The 16,581-nt window shown below is 33.7% G+C and overlaps 2 protein-coding genes across 2 annotated transcripts; both read right to left on the minus strand.

The window, feature by feature from the left end:
• Positions 1 to 1,539: 1,539 nt before the first annotated feature.
• Positions 1,540 to 2,404, minus strand: LOC106325774. The gene has a single exon (XM_013763824.1). The coding sequence runs from the start codon at positions 2,301 to 2,303 to the stop codon at positions 1,776 to 1,778; it is 528 nt and encodes a 175-aa protein (XP_013619278.1). The 5' UTR covers positions 2,304 to 2,404; the 3' UTR covers positions 1,540 to 1,775.
• A 640-nt stretch (positions 2,405 to 3,044) lies between these two features.
• On the minus strand, positions 3,045 to 6,127 carry LOC106323626. Its single transcript, XM_013761715.1, has 3 exons — positions 5,613 to 6,127; positions 4,264 to 4,681; positions 3,045 to 3,974 (listed from the first exon to the last, which is right to left on the minus strand). The coding sequence occupies exons 1-3, from the start codon at positions 6,125 to 6,127 to the stop codon at positions 3,045 to 3,047; spliced, it is 1,863 nt and encodes a 620-aa protein (XP_013617169.1).
• Positions 6,128 to 16,581: the final 10,454 nt, after the last annotated feature.

Raw genomic sequence — 16,581 nt, forward strand, 5'->3', positions numbered from 1 at the left:
GACTCTTACGTCAATTCGTGGAAGATGATGTTTTACAGATTGATCATGGAAAGATGGAGATATGTTCTCTGGTCAGGGTTGGTTCAGTACTTTAGAAGGATTTGAGGGTCTGATGGGAGCAAGGAATGTACGGGCTTCTTTAACTCCCTTGCATGCAGAGATGGAGACGCTACTATGGGCTATGGAATGTATGAAGAATTTACGACAATTTCAGGTTACGTTTGCAACGGATTGTTCTCAATTAGTGAAGATGGTTACGGAACCAGAAGAATGACCTGCTTTTGCAAGTTATTTGGAAGATATCAAGAGTCTGAAAGAGAGCTTCACACGATCAAAGATTATACATGTACCAAATACGCAAAATACAAAGGCGGATAACCTTGCACGCAGTGTGAAGAAACAAACATCTTTCGTCGTTCACATGGATTAATATCTCCCGGTGTGGTTTACAGAGTCAATATAAGTCTGTAATGTTGGGAAAAAAAAACATGGTAACCAAACCTTCGTTTTAGTAATTACATTTACATTATTAGCGGAAAAAAAAAATAGAAGAGGCAAAACATGTGTAATACTATAGTATACGATCGCATATGACCGACTATTGTGCACTCCGACAACCCCTTTTGTCAGTGATGATTATTATTATTTTTAATTAATTAATACAGTATATTCATGCATCTTCACCATAGGGACATCGGGAACAGTAAAACACATCCGGTAAATCGGAGAAACAGAGATGCCTAGGTTACAAGGTAATTTTCAGTAATATCAAATTAATTAATTTTAATAGTTCACAAAAATCTGTCACAAAATATTTGAATATATATGCAAGATCACTTATAAAAAAAATTATGCACAACGATAATTTTATAGTATTAGTTTTGATATTTTCATATATATTCTCTCTATTTTAATTTTATTCATTTTGTATTTTATATAAAATAAAAATATATTTTTTATTTATTTATGAAACTAAGTTTTTAAAATAGATACGTGATTTATAAAACGGATGTGTAAATTTTCAACGTATTTTTAAATACATATTTTTGGAAGCGTATTGAATGCGAAATCTAGAAAATTTTCACAAATTTCCAATTTCGATACCGGTTACGAATCTGAAAGTGGACGTTTAATGAAACTTCTATGCTATCTAGTAATAATTTTACCTCTTCAACAAATCAAAATGTTTATTATTCGGTTCCAAAAAAATATATACAATAAACATTTATTGTAAGAAGTTATAGCACATGGTAATCGATTAATACATTTTTAATTTGCTTATGTCAATAAGTTTACAGAATTGTAAGACTTTGAATCTAACTTGACATATATATATATGTTGGAGAAATTTATGACGGCTAATTAACTTGATGAATACCATGGTTCCAGAACGGGACCAGTACAGGCCACTTGAATTAGATTTGTATTTTGTACTTGATTAACCCTTTGAATCATATTAGGGATATATGTCTTTTAATAACGTAACAAAATGATTTTAAAGACAAAAACAACAAAATAGTATCATTATCATTAGTCCCACTGAAAATTACACACATTAAAGAAAGAAATATAAATATAATAGCTAAAACAAATAAAAGAGGACACCTGTAAATTCACATGAAAAAAAGAAACCCAGCAATGAAAAAATAAAATTGATAAAGAAATATTCAATTATTTTCTTCTTTCATAATTTTTTTTTCTTTCATCATATTTGGTTTTACTCTCTCTTTTTTACCCACCCTTCTTGTTACCCTAGTTTACCGTTATATGGACTTCTACATGAACAATTCTGACTGCAACAACGTGTAATAGTTAGCAGCTTCATCCTCGAGCTCCCAAAGCCCATCACCAAACCCATCTAATAAACTAAACCCATTAACGTAATCCTGATTACTTTCATTCTTAACTACCTCATAATTACTCTCGCCAAATTTAGTGTTAGGTATTCCTAGTTCGTCGTCGGAAGCTTCTAAAAGATGCTTCATCATCTTCTCCTTATCGCTCTCGTATTCTTCATCTTTTGAAGCGCACGAAGAGGACGAGGAGCAAGAAGACGAAGAGGGAGCAGGAATCTCGAAGACGACAGCGTTTTGCTCCTCCGTAGAAAGTTCTTGCTGCAGTGTGGTGATTAGGGAAGTTAAATCATTGCCTGCTTCGGCATCATCTAAGAAAAATTGAACTTGATTGTATGAAGTATAAAATGAAGAAGGCTTTTGTTTTTTTGTATCTTCTTGGGGTATGGTTTCTTGTTCTTGCTCGTCTCTGTGACGTTTCAGTGACGATAATGTTGCTGTTTCTGCCATTTTTTGGAGATAGGGAGAGATTACAAAGGTGTAGTAGAGGTGTAGCTTTAAAATTTGTGAGAGGTGTTCTGTGGTTTGATGAGAGAGAGGCGGAGGCTAAAAATGTTTATATAGAGAAAGGTTGTGGCTAAAATGGTATTTTTATGTAATGACGTGATTTAGTGTTAAAACATAAAATATTCAGTAATTTCAAGGTTCGTGTATGTCAGGAGACAGACACGTGAAATGCTTTTTCCCTTTTCGCATAACCCGGAGAGAAATTATAATACTATTTTTTAACCAGAAATTATAATATAAATAGTCGACTCTACACTTATCATCTGGTCAAGAGTATTTATATTATATTAACATCGATTTAATATTTTTATTAAAATAATTTCTAGATCTTAACGCCTATCGTTATGGTACCGAATTGTACGTATATTGACAGAGCCATAAGGCTACATATATAGTTTCAGAGATGTACAAATATGGAAAGTGAATATTGACGTGATGATAGAGGAAAGTGATTGTAATGAGAGCAATCTTAGTAATCCTAACATATTATATTTTTATATCTAATATGTCCCCTCAAGATACCTTCAGCTAGACCAATCTTGATGTTCGGAGTTTGAAACCGAGGACGAAGAAGATGTTTGGTTAGTGCATCCGCTAACTGATCAGCCAATGCAACATGTGTTACACAGACATGTCCTGTCTAAACTTGATGTCGAACAAAATGATAATCCAAGACAATGTGCTTCATTCTTGAGTGGAAAACAAGATTTGCAGCCAGATATGTTGCCCCGATATTGTCACAGTAAATTGTTGAAGTTTGTGTAGTCTTGAGGCCAAGTTCGGACATGAGAGAAATAATCCAACATAGCTGAGCTGTCGTAGAGGCAAGTGACCTATATTCAGCTTCCGTATATGATCGTGCCACACCTGTTTGTTTCTTAGAAGACCAGGCAATGGGATGGCGACCAAAGTATACAATGTATGCTCACGTTGATGTGTAATCACCCTTGTTCCCGGCCCAATCAGCATCAGTATATGCGTGTAGAGATGGTGTGTTGCTGGCAGAGTAGTAGATGCCCTTGTTTTGTGTTCCGCTGAGATATCAGAGAAGTCTTTTAACGGCTTGCCAGTGTTCTTCAGTAGGCTGTGCATGAACTGAGATAATTTGTTGACTGCGAAAGAGATATCAGGGCGAGTGAGAGAAAGATATTGTAAACTTCCCACTGCTGTGCGATACTGTGTTGGTTCTGCCATAGGTGAGCCACTATTGAGTGTTAAGCTGCTGTTCGGACACATGGGAGTAACTACAGCCTTGGCACCAATCATCTTTGTTTTCTCCAATAAATCTGCAAAGTAACGAGACTGTGTTAGTAATAAACCTTTAGAAGTACGAAGAGCTTCCATTCCTAGAAAATAAGAAAGATTGCCCAAGTCTTTTAAAGAGAAGCGAGTTGAGAGTTGATCAATGAAGAGTTTGAAGTGATCATTGTTGTTCCCGGTAAGAATAATGTCATCGACGTATACAAGCATGTATAAGAGGATCTCGTTGTTGCTGTAGATGAACAAGCTTGCAGCAGCTAGAGAGTTTCTGAAACCCCATTGAAGGAGGAATGATTTCAACTCATTGTACCACGCTCGAGGAGCTTGTTTTAAATCGTAGACAACTTTGCGTAGCTTGCACACGCCATGAGTATTCTATTTGTCTGTAAAACCGGGAGGTTGCATCATGTAGACTTCATCATCAAGTTTGACTTGAAGAAACATATGATTAACATCAAACTGTCTCATTGCTTGGAGACAGAGGTGCTGAGGACCATTCTGATCGTGGCTGGCTTCACTACAAGGCTAAATGTTTCAGTGTAGTCCACTCCGGGTCGCTGGTTGAAGCCTTTAGCAACAAGACGAGCTTTGAACCTGTCGACAGAGCCATCAGCATTCCTCTTTATTGTGAAGACCCACTTACAGCCCACAACATTGAAGTGTCCTGAAAAATCAACAACATCCCATGTGTGATCTTGAGCTGAGCATCAATCTCCTCATACATTGCTCGACGCCACCGAGGATCTTTTAAAGCCTCCTTAACTGAGGTTGGGATGGTTTCGGTAAGAGGAGTGATAGTGGTATGAAGATTTAATTTCTGAACCGGTTTGCGAGCTCTTGTAGAAGTTCTTGTTGAAACAGAAATGGTTTTCTCATTCTCTGGCTGAGTAGTAGTAGCGTCTGCAGCTGATATATGTGGTTGTTCAGACGGTGGTATAGGAACAGAGGGCTGAGGAAGTGGTTCAACTGCAGCCTGAGTTGAAACTTGCGGTGTTGGAGTTGTGTTAGAGACCAATGGAACAGAGGCAGAAGGACCCGGTGTTAGAGTGGTAACTTGGAGACTAAAGGGTTATCTGCAAGAGATGATTATGTTACATCATCATCAGAAGCAGGGGTGAGTTCGTTAGGCAAAGCAAATGGAAACATATACTCATGAAAAGTGACTTGGCGTGATGTATAAATTCGTGTAGTAGTACTATGAAGACAAAAGTAAGCACTTTGTGTTGTAGAATAGCCTAAGAAAGTGCATGGAGTTGATCTATTATCCAATATATTTGATGCATAAGGGCGCAACCAAGAAAAACATAAACAACCAAACACTTTAAGCTTTGAATAATTCGGTAGTCTATCAAACAAGCATGCAAATGGCGACTTCATAGACAAGTTAGCTGTTGGCATATGATTTATTAAGTACAAGGCAGTAGTCATAGCATAAGTCCAATATGACTTAGGCATAGAAGCTTGCGACAAGAGGGTTACTTAAGTCGGTCTCAACTATGTGTCGATGACGACGCTCAGCTATACCATTGTGCTCGGGTGTGTGTGGAGGAGTAGTAAAATGAGATATACCATGAGTTGATAGAAAATTAGCTAAAGCAATATATTCTCCATCATTATCAGTATAAAGAGTTTTAAGCTTTGATTGAAATCTATTTTCAACTAACGCCTTAAACTTTGTAAAGGTTTCAAAAACTTGAGATTTTTGTTTTAATGGATAAAACCATGTATATCTAGTGAAATGATCTACAAAAATTACATAGTATTTGAAACCATCAACTGAAACTAAGGGTGAAGTCCACACATCAGAGAATACTATATCAAGAACATGAGAAGAAGAAAGAGTTGTTGGACCAAAAGGCAACTTATGCATCTTATTAATCAAGCAAGCACTACAAGGCTTAGCAAGCAAAAAAATTTGAAGACAATGGCAAATTAAACTTAGACATCATAGTTTTAAGAATAAATAAAGCTGGATGTCCCAAACAGGCATGCCAGTCAGAGAAAGAAGTCTTAATAGCCGAAGCAAAAGCAAGAGATGGTGGTTTAGAAGAACGGAGTCGTGGCCACTCATAAGTGCCATCTTTAGGCTTGCCTTCCAGACGAAGTGCCCCCGTAATCAAATCCCTTACCTTGAAAAAAGTGGGTGTAAATGTAACAGAAGCATTGTTAGTTGAACATAATTGGAAAACCGAAATAAGATTTTTATCAAGTGATGGAACATAGAGAACATTGTTAAGGAAAAATGGGTGTTTGTATGAAGGTAAAGAAAAATAACCAGTGTGTAATATCTGTAGACCTGAGCCATCACCAAGTATAACATCATCACCTCCATTGTAAGGTGCATGAAGCGAAAGATTGGTAAGATCCGAGGTCATCTGATGTGAGGCTCCAGAGTTCAGGAGCCATGTGGCTGAATCACCGGTCACCATAGCTGCATTTGCTATTGGATGCCATGGCTGTTGTGAGGTAGGAGGACGCCGGTTCTGGTTCTGTATCTTGTGTGGCATCTGGTTCTGTTGAGGAGTCTACCATGGCTGAGCAGAAGAGCCTCGAATGATGTGGTATTCAGGACAATATTTGGCGTTGTGTCCTTAATCACCACACGCTTGGCAACGTCACATGTACTGCTTTGAGGAGCAATTGTTGTTGTTTTGGTAGTAGCCAGAGTTGTTGTTGCAATTTTGTTGAGGCTTCTAATTGTTCTGTCCACTCTGTTTTGGACGATACCCGACAGCGTTAGGTGTGACTGAAGCAGGAGAGACCGGAGTTGTGTCATTGCAGAGAACCATTGCCTCACGATTGAGAAGTTTCTCATGTAGCTCAGAGAAGGAGATCGTTGTGTCTCTGCCATTTACTGCATCAACAACGGACTTGTATTCTTCAGGCAGTCCATCAAGTATTTTTTTCGGTGAAATCTTCCGGATCCATAGGTTTATCAAGTAGAGCTAAATCATCAGCCTTTGGTTTGATAAGTCTGAGATACTCACTGATCGTTTTGGTTCCCTTGACACAAGTTCTAAGTTGATATCGCAGCTGTTGAATATGACCACGCGATGGAGTGCCAAACATCATGGTAAGTAGATCCCAGACTTCACACGTCATAGTAGCACTGGTGACCACCGATTGAAGAGGAATTGAGATTGCACCGATGAGAGCGCTATAGAGAAGACGATCCTGACGGCACCATGGTGGAAAAGTTGGATTCGGTGTGGTCTGACCATCAACAACAATCGTGGCAGCTGGAACTGTGATGGAGTTATCAATAAAGCCTTGGAGCTCATGTCCTTCAGGAGGGCTTTGATCTGTCTACTCCACATGATGTAATTGTTGTTGGTGAGTTTGGTAATGTTCGCCATGTTTACAGACAAGAGAGTGGTGGCCGGATCTCTAGCGTTGAAAACCGTGGTGATTTCAGCGGAGGAAGACGGATATGTGCTTTCATTTGACATTATTAATGGAGATCAAGAGAAGAAAGAAACTATAGAGAATAGGTGCGGCTAGAAGAAGAAGAATAGAGAAGAGAGAAAAAATATTAGATCATTGAGATCACTGCTCTGATACCATGTTATGGTATTGAATTGTACGTATATTGACAGAGCCATAAGGCTACGTATATAGTTACAGAGATGTACAAATATGGGAAGAGAATATACATGACGTGATGATATGAGAGTGATTGTAACGAGAGCAATCTTAGTAATCCTAACATATTATGTTTATATATCTAATACATATAGTACTTATAATTTATAATCTCTCTTTTAAATAAGGATTTGCATTTGAACAAATAAAAATAAAAATAAAAATAAAAATAAAAATAAGGATTTACATTTTATTCCAAAAAGAAAAAGGATTTGCAAGGCGGCCATAATCACTCAAGGTATCTCGGTTATGACCAATTAACAGAAATTTGATCAGCTAAAATCAATAGATTGTCACTTAATAGGTCCAAATTACCGATTACTATATTTTTATTTCCTTTTATGTAGAAAAGCTAGCAACGTAAAACAATATACAAAATAACTCTGAACCAAAAAGTAAAGGCAACAATCTCGAACTAGTTTAAAATTGATGAACTAGGCATTCCTGCTAATTCAATCTGTTTTTGTGTCATAGTGTGTATTATTACTTATATAACATTCGGGATCAAAGCTGGGATTATGGATCGAGCGAAACTAGATAGGAAATAATTTAAACTCGGCGTTTTTGTATAAAATCGGACTTGTAAGTTAGGCGTTAGGGCACTGAAGGCGTCGCCCTTCTCCTCTCTTCTCTTATTTTACATTTATTTCTATGTAGTCTTTTCCTTTATTTGATTTTTCACGTTTCTGTCTCTGAAGATGTGTTTAGTTAGTCCTTCACTCGAGGGAAGGTACGATTCCGATATGGTCTTTGGTGACTATGGAGTCTTGGCGCAGAGGAGGCGTGGTCTCTTTCTGCGGGGTCGTCTTTTCAAGGTTTCACAGGATGCTTTACACTTTGTCCGTTCGCTAAGTCTACGACTCTGGAGGTGGAGGTCAAGCTCATGGCGGTTCTAGGTTGCGGGTTCTGAAATGTTTTCTCTTAGTCTCCCTGTACGGCGATGGTTACCGGTGTCGTGGTTTGTCCTCGGTGTCTTGGTGAGCCTGTCCGGATTTCAATCAACTTCATGAATGCCTTGGAGGCTCTCTTTAATTCGACGGCACATTTTTAGCTTCTGGGCTTTGTGTGTGTTGAATTTAACGGTGTTGTGCGTAGTTTTGTGATGTTATGTTTCGCCGGTGTCATCCACGGGCTCCTTAATTGTAACGTTTTTGATCTTTTATTCATTTGACTCTCTCTTTTCTGGTGGTAGTTTCCAAATTTCATCAGTGAACTTTGTCAACCAGCTTCAACGTTCTAGAGAGATTATGGATTACCGTCCTTTGGTCCTTGGAGGCGGCACTTGGCTATAAGGGTAGTGATATCACGTGGTATGTGATTCCTTGCATTCACCGGTAACTCCAATCGGACTTCGGTTCATCCCAGTACTGTGAATTTTCGCTTGAAGATTCATGATAGTGTCATTGTCTAATTATTTTATGCAGGTTTTTGGGCCGCTTTGGTTCTAGTACAACGGCCTTCTCAGGCCCCTTTTTTGCAGGTCGTTGTTGGCTAAGGTCGTTCTCCTATCATTTATGTCCTTGCAGCTAACGACGTCGGAGGAGAGGATGTATAGTCGGCTTATTGGTACTTTCCTATGTTTAGTGTTCCTTGACCCCTCTCTTCAAGATCATCTCGTGCTTCATCTTTGGGTGATGATTATAAGTTTAGATAAACTTGTCGATAACTAGCTATTTCGGAGACGTCATGAGAAGACCCATCATCCAAGGAAATGAAGAGAATCTCTTCTTTCCGTGGGTTCGTCAATGGTCGAGAACGGAGATTGATGCTCGAGGATATTAGATTCGGTTTAGCGGAACGCCCGAGATTATAGGTCGAGCGAAGCTAGACCGAAAACAATTTGAATTTGGTGCTTTTGTGTTAATGGACTCATAACCGGAGCCTTATTCTCGAATTTTCGGATTGTTTAATATATTTTAATTTTTTTTCAACATTTGGGACGAAAATTATGAAGTAGATACTTCCGACAAATATAATAAAAGCTCGTAAATAGAAAGTGTTGAGAAAAATTGTTCAGTGTGGTCTGTAAAATGCAACTGCCGTTGCCTTACAAATAATTGTAAGAAAACGAGATATAAAAATCAAAGAAAGATACTCCTTGTTTTAAAACTATTTTTTTTGCAACAACTGATTTTTCATTTTTTAGTTTCAGTTGAATTTATTTATTTATACTTAGATGGTAAGAAAGACAAAAGAAAAAGTAATACGTGTTTTTTTTAGAAAGAAAAGTAATAATAATAAGTTGTTGATATGGAGATTTGGTAAATATATTTGGCTGCGTCATCTGCCGTTGATTAGCGTTTGAGAAGCAGCATGTAAACTACGAGGGATCGTGGTTTCACGTCTGTGGCTTGTACATGGAAAGTGACAGACAGCTCTCATCGATTTATTTTCTGTCCAAACAGATACTGATCGTTTACATGGACGATGCATATTAATCATCACCTAAACTATTTCGGCTTCGGCGGAAAAAAAAACAAAAGAACGCAACTATATTAGCTCTGAAACGTTCCCCATAATCGATTTATTTTCTGTCCAAACAGATACTGATCGTTTACATGGACGATGCATATTAATCATCACCTAAACTATTTCGGCTTCGGCCGAAAAAAAAACAAAAGAACGCAACTATATTAGCTCTGAAAACGTTCCCCATAATCCCCTGTATATTTTTTTTTTTTTTGGTAATCCAGGGTTCCCCGATTTGCGGGTCATTCCTTGGGTCCGGTCAGGCAGCGGGCCGGCTTCACCCGGGAGGGTATGTCCTGAGTCCGAAGGCCCAGTACCCGTTTCGTGCCATGGATGAACACTTCGCCTCCGGCTGGCGTCGAACCCGGAAGCATGACAATTGGCCCCCAAGGCTCTAACCAGTAGAGCTGACTCATCCCGTCAATCCCCTGTATATTAAAACAGAAGTATTACAACATTTTTTGTAGACACGTGTTGGTTCATCTAAATATATAATAAGCTTTTTATTAAACTAACCATAAATTAATTATTAACATTTTTCATTGTTTTCTTAAATAAAAATTACGGAATTGCCTAATATAGCTAAAGTATATATGACAATTAATGATTTTGACTAATAAAGATTTGATAAAAGTTAGTCTATCCTCTATCATTTTTTTTAATTTTTCAACTTATTAAAATAAATTAAACAAACTCACTAACTATATATAAAAATTTAAAATTTTCTGTTTATATTATATTTTGTATTTTTAAAAATGACTATAAATGACTAGAGTTGTTAAAAACCTCACATTGAAATTTTTGTGATCCATTGTTTAAAATTTCTGTTATGACAAGATAAAATTATTACAAAATTATATAAGTAGGAAATCTCTTTAAATATATATATATATATATATATATATATATATATATATAAATACAATTTATATATATAAAAAGAAAAAAAAATATATTAGTATCGTTTAAAATAAATTATATACCATATAAAATATATAAATATTTTATTTTCAAAATTTGCTTTGAAATTTTTTTATAAAAGCTTTGAACAAATTTTGACAATTTAATATTTAGATTTTAAAATTTGCATTGGATTTTTTTTTTTCAAAATTATAAATTACTAAAACTATTAAACATTCACAAAAAAGTTTGTTATCAGTGAATTAAATTTTTTGTTATAAACAAACTACAAATGATCAAAAAAAATATGATCATAAAATATTATTTAACAGATATCAATATTAAAAATGCACTATATATCTATGTTAATACTCTCTCCGTTTAAATATACTTGATGTTTTAGAGAAGTTTTGTTGTTTTATAGTAGATGAAATTTGCACAAATCTATGTAATTTTAACTTTATCAAAAACTGTGTAACCAATTATATTTTTTTATTTTTATTTATAATTAAATAAACTAATTTTATATTGTAATATAGTGATACTTTTGATAAAAATAGTTTTTCTTAATATTTGTGCAGTAGAGTAAAACATCAAGCAATAAGAAGCAGAGAGAGTATCATTTATATACCATATAAAATTGAAAAAATATTTGTTTGGATTAATAAAATTTATTTATATATTCGCACCAATTTAATTATATACGTAATAGTTACTGAATTTTTTATTATTATTTAATATATAGTTATTATTTTATAATAAGTAAAAAAATATATAATACGTAAATGTAATTTATATATAATTTTATTTCGCGCATGGCGCGGATTATTAACAAACGTCTTTGAATTGGTCGTTGTATTTATATATGTCTTTTTGACTAAAGAATATATATGTTTGTTGGCAAGAAAAAAGAAGACTAAAGGATATATATATGTTATGAAAATAAGAGGAAAGTCTGTATTTTATTAGATAATAAGTAGCCCTTTATATAGGGAATTACATAAGTATGAAACTCTAATATAATATGGGCTAGGAAATACAAAGACATAAGAATATGAACATTCGAATATGGGCTTCCACCGGATCTTGGTTTATAACAATATGATATATGTCTCGCTAAATGATTTTTCTTTATGGCTAGCTAATTTTTTTTTTTTGTAACTTGGCTCGCTAAATTTATAAGCAAACAAAATTAATCACAACGGCGTTTGGATATAAAGGACAATTTTTTCGTAATATAATTTATCTTCGTATAAAATTATTTGAATTTTCAGAAAAAAAAGACTTTTGCATTTGCTAGGGTATTTATTTGGTGATGACGCGAATAATAATCTCATTTCTAGAATCAATGGAACACATCTTTTTATTTAACATGTCTACGAAACTTCTGTTTTCAACGTCGGCACGCTTTTTCCCTTTCTTTTTCTTTTTTCTTTGGTATGAAGAATCAACTGATCGAATACTAGGCATGGGCGTTCGGGTCTTCGGATCGGATTTGGACCGGTTCTTTTCGGGTTCGGATTTTTTTGGATCCTAAATATTTAGAACCAGTAGGTACTTAGAAATTTTCGGTTCGGATTCGGGTCGGTTCTTTTCGGGTCCGGATCTGTTCGGGTCTATAATTAAAATACCCATAAAATACCCATAAAATACCCGTAATTTTTCGGATCCATATCGGATCCGAGTCGGGTTCGGGTATTTAGGATCTGAAAATGACATGATATACCCAATTCCATCAACTTTAGTTGAATATTTTTCATATATATATATAAAATTTTACAAAACAACTTAAGTGAAACTATTAATAATTAAAATAAAACGTTTTTAAACTCTAAATTTTACATTTTAAAGCTTTATATTACTTTAAAAATGTTAAAAAATAATAACAAATGTTGTTAACAAAATATATTTCAACTAAATCATAAAATAGTATATATAAAATAAAACACAAAAACATCATAGTTTTAGATATACATGTTTTTAAGTCGGGTACAAATCGGTTCTTATCGGATCGGGTTTATTCGGATCGGTTCTTTTCGGGTCCGGGTCTATTCGGGTTGGTTCCTTTTCGGTTCCGGTTCTTTCGGGTAAAAAAAATTTAGACCCTAAATGTACTTGTAAATTTTCGGTCCGGTTCCAGGTCGGATATTTTTGGATCGGTTCCGGTTTGGATCTTCGGGTCCAGGTTAAAATGCTCAGGCCTATCGAATACAAAGAAATCAACAGATTGATTAATTTATTTTTTTTGAAAAATCCAAAAAAAAAGTTACTTTTTATTTTTACCCAAATAAGAAAATATTATATTTTATTTGAATAACTTTTGAAGTTACTTTTCTTGAAATAAAACATTAAGAAACAAAAAAAAAAATACTCTAAATGCAAATTTATATCTGATTTTAATAAATAACTGAATTCACGAAGTTTTGTTAGTTTCAATGAAACATATATTTCCATCTAATTTAAAATATAATTGCTGTAAGTTCTGCTTAATCTAACCGACTTATTACCATTTTTAAAATCAAAATACAGATGGGAATATAGCAAATACAATTAAACAGAGATATGAATATAGAAATAGAACTTGAACAAAAAAAAAAAGAATATAGAAATAGAACAAGCAAAGAAGAGGAGGTGACTTGGTGAGATGATGAATACATGGTTCGAGGTAGGGCTACCCAAGTGGGTTTTGTTTTGTTTCTTTTCTTTATACACTTCTTCGTGTCTTGCTTTTCTTTTTGTCCTTTCGTTTACTTTATTAGCCCACCCACTTTTTTCACTTCTTATCGGTTAAAGGACAAATCGATGGTTTATAGGATGAAGGTGAAGATTTGGTGAATATAGGTTGCGGTTGAATTGTTGCTAAGCTTGAGAGGATACTTCATAATCTTATTAGCGTGGCGGAGCTAGTAAATTCATTTGAAAGGATCAATCTCTAAAAAGTAACATATTTTACAAGGGTATTCTAGCTAAAATTACCAAAAGTTACATAATTGTAATAGAATTATACCAGTAAATTTTTGTTTTAACAGAAAATCCACCTGGGTCAGTTGACCCATGTGCCAACACTATGGCTCCGCCACTACTTACTAGTTTGGTTGTTGAAACAACATAACTAGATCAGAGGAAGACAACAACTTATACAATAAGAGGACTGATACCTACTTTGGTAAGATGGTGATCCTCTCATTCATATACTGTATTGTATATCTGGGGGCACACTGTAACTTTTCATGCCTCTCGATATATCAACTTCTTGTCATTAAACTCTATTATACCTTTTTAAATTGCCCGGCTAATATCGAATTTCCAGTCCCAAATGTTTACCCATTCTTTCTTTAGATTTTCTTTTAATTTCTTGGGAGATCAGGTATACATTGCATGTAGGGGTGGGCATATAATGAATACTAACATAATTTTCGGTATCAGTGTTTTGCTTCGTATGTTACAGATATCTAATTTTTTGAAATGTTTTGTTTCGAAAATTTATAGATATCCAAAAATATATGGATATTTGCGGATATTTACAAATATCTCATTTATTTTAATACAAATAATTTAGAAAATTCTATGCAAATTTTTTCTTTAAAATATTTATTTTACATGATATAAAAAATTAAAAGAAACAGTGAAACTACATATTTTGTAAATTTTAAACTCAGTTAACAATAATAATATGACAAAACTTATAATTATGATTTGATACATTTATAATTAATAATGTGAATACAAATTATTAAATTATATGTTAGAATAATTATTATATAAATTTATACATTTAAAACTCTAAATTTAATCAAAATATACATGTGTTTTATACATGTTTTGTAGCTGAGGGGATAGTGCTTATCGAAATTTTAATATTTGTGGTTTTGTTTAGATTTTAGTGAAAACTAAATTTTGGTATTTGGTTTAATTTGGAAGTTTGTTAATATCAAAAAATTTCTAATCAAATAGAAACGAATAATGAATAAAATTAAATTTAACGGATAAATGTCCTAATTGCATGAACACACGTACATGTGTGTGCCATATACGTGTTGTGTGTATGTCTATCTATGTAGCTTTCGGTTGGAGTCTTGGAGAGGCCGATATTAAATGTTTGGTATGATAAAAAAGAGATGTGAATGGAAATGTGATAATGTTATCCTTCTATTTGAACTATATTTTTTTTTTTGTTATGGATATATTCATTTAACATCATTACGTTAACCCATTTGTCCCGACGAATTCACAACCATGATCAGTACTTCTCAGATATAACTATAATATCTTGGAAAAAATATATATTAATAGTAAACGTTAGCCCATTTGTCCCGACGAATTCACAACCATTTCAGTACTTCTCAGATATAACTATAATATCTTGGAAAAAAAATATATTAATAGTTTTTGGATGTTAAGAGTACAATATAAATACAGGATACACAGTACATATATACAGAGAAATGTTTATTTTAGTTGTTAAAAAAATTATCTCTTTTTTTCAATACAATATACTATAAATATACAAAACCCGAAAATATTAATATATTTTAAAAGTATTTTAGGGGTTTGACTAATAGTTATATATGATTCGTGCTAATGTATGTATTGCAATTAATATTCAATCCACCCAGTGTATGTTCATGAATAAAAATATTTTTAAAATATTTATTTAACTTGATATGTTCAAAACACAATATATATATACATATATATAGGGTGGTCATCATTTTTTTTTCCGGGTGAAACAACTGATAATTAGGATTAGCCAAGCGTCATATTCAAATTCTAATATGATTAAAATTTGAATAATGTATAACCATTATTTAAAATTTATATACTTATAGTATTTTATTTCAACTAATTTCAACTTTACTTTATTTAAAACAAAAAAATATTTTAAAATTAGTATTTTATATTTAAAATAAAAGTAGAGTATGATTGGACAAATTTTATTTTAACTCTACTTAAAAGTATATGTTTAGCTTAATTAGAAAGAATTTAACCATATATCAGAGGTTTACGAATCGAGTGACTGTTGTGACAAAACTAATACTACATGTTGTGATCTCGAGGTTGGAGCATTTGTCTTTTGATCTAAACAAAAGTTTAAAAACAGAAAAAATTTAATTTATTAAAATTTATAAAATAGAATGAAAACTATCCATTTTCTATTTTTCTTTTCATTCTCGGAGTAAATAATCCAATATAAATTTACAATCACATATCTCTTTATTTGGACTCTATTCAAGATCTTTACAAACAATTGCAGATAAAAAGAAGTATATTATGTAGTCAACTGGATTGTGAATTCACCATTGTGGATTCAATTCTCGTCCTGCACTTTCATTAGATTGTTTGATCCATTTAATACGAATAATCCAAATCGATGGAAACAATAAGCACTTTGTTCAGGATTCCAAACTCAACAGTTTTCTGCTATTAGTATTAGAGCATGATTAATGGAGGGTTCTTAGGATGAAGTTCTTATCGGAATATAAGAAACCGTTTCTTATATTCCGCTAAGAACCCCACCATAAGAACCCCCATTAATCATGCTCTTAACATCTATTTTAGGAGGTTCGAATTCATAGTCTATTCTATTTATGATAGGAAAAGGTGAAATTTGAATCCAACTTAAAAGATGTGCAAAATAATAAGTCCCGCTATGATTGCAACTCTCCCCTCCCCCGAGAAATGCTGTCTCTTGATTTTGCATTGTTTTAATTCATGGGCCTTGTGGATAGGATCATCTATATAATATTCATTTTGATCATATAAGAGAATTTAGAGTTTATTCAGGTGCATATCATGTTGGGAGAAGCTCAAGCTGAAGTTTGGATAACTTTAAAAGAAAACATGGAAAAGCCAACACTACAAGAAAATAGCGGTATTCTGACAGACATTCCGACGGAAAATGAAATCCTCGGAATATCCCGAGGAAACACAAAATTGGGTTTCCTCGGAA

The sequence above is a fragment of the Brassica oleracea genome, chromosome C2, assembly GCF_000695525.1.
Source record: "Brassica oleracea var. oleracea cultivar TO1000 chromosome C2, BOL, whole genome shotgun sequence".
Lineage (NCBI taxonomy): Eukaryota > Viridiplantae > Streptophyta > Magnoliopsida > Brassicales > Brassicaceae > Brassica > Brassica oleracea.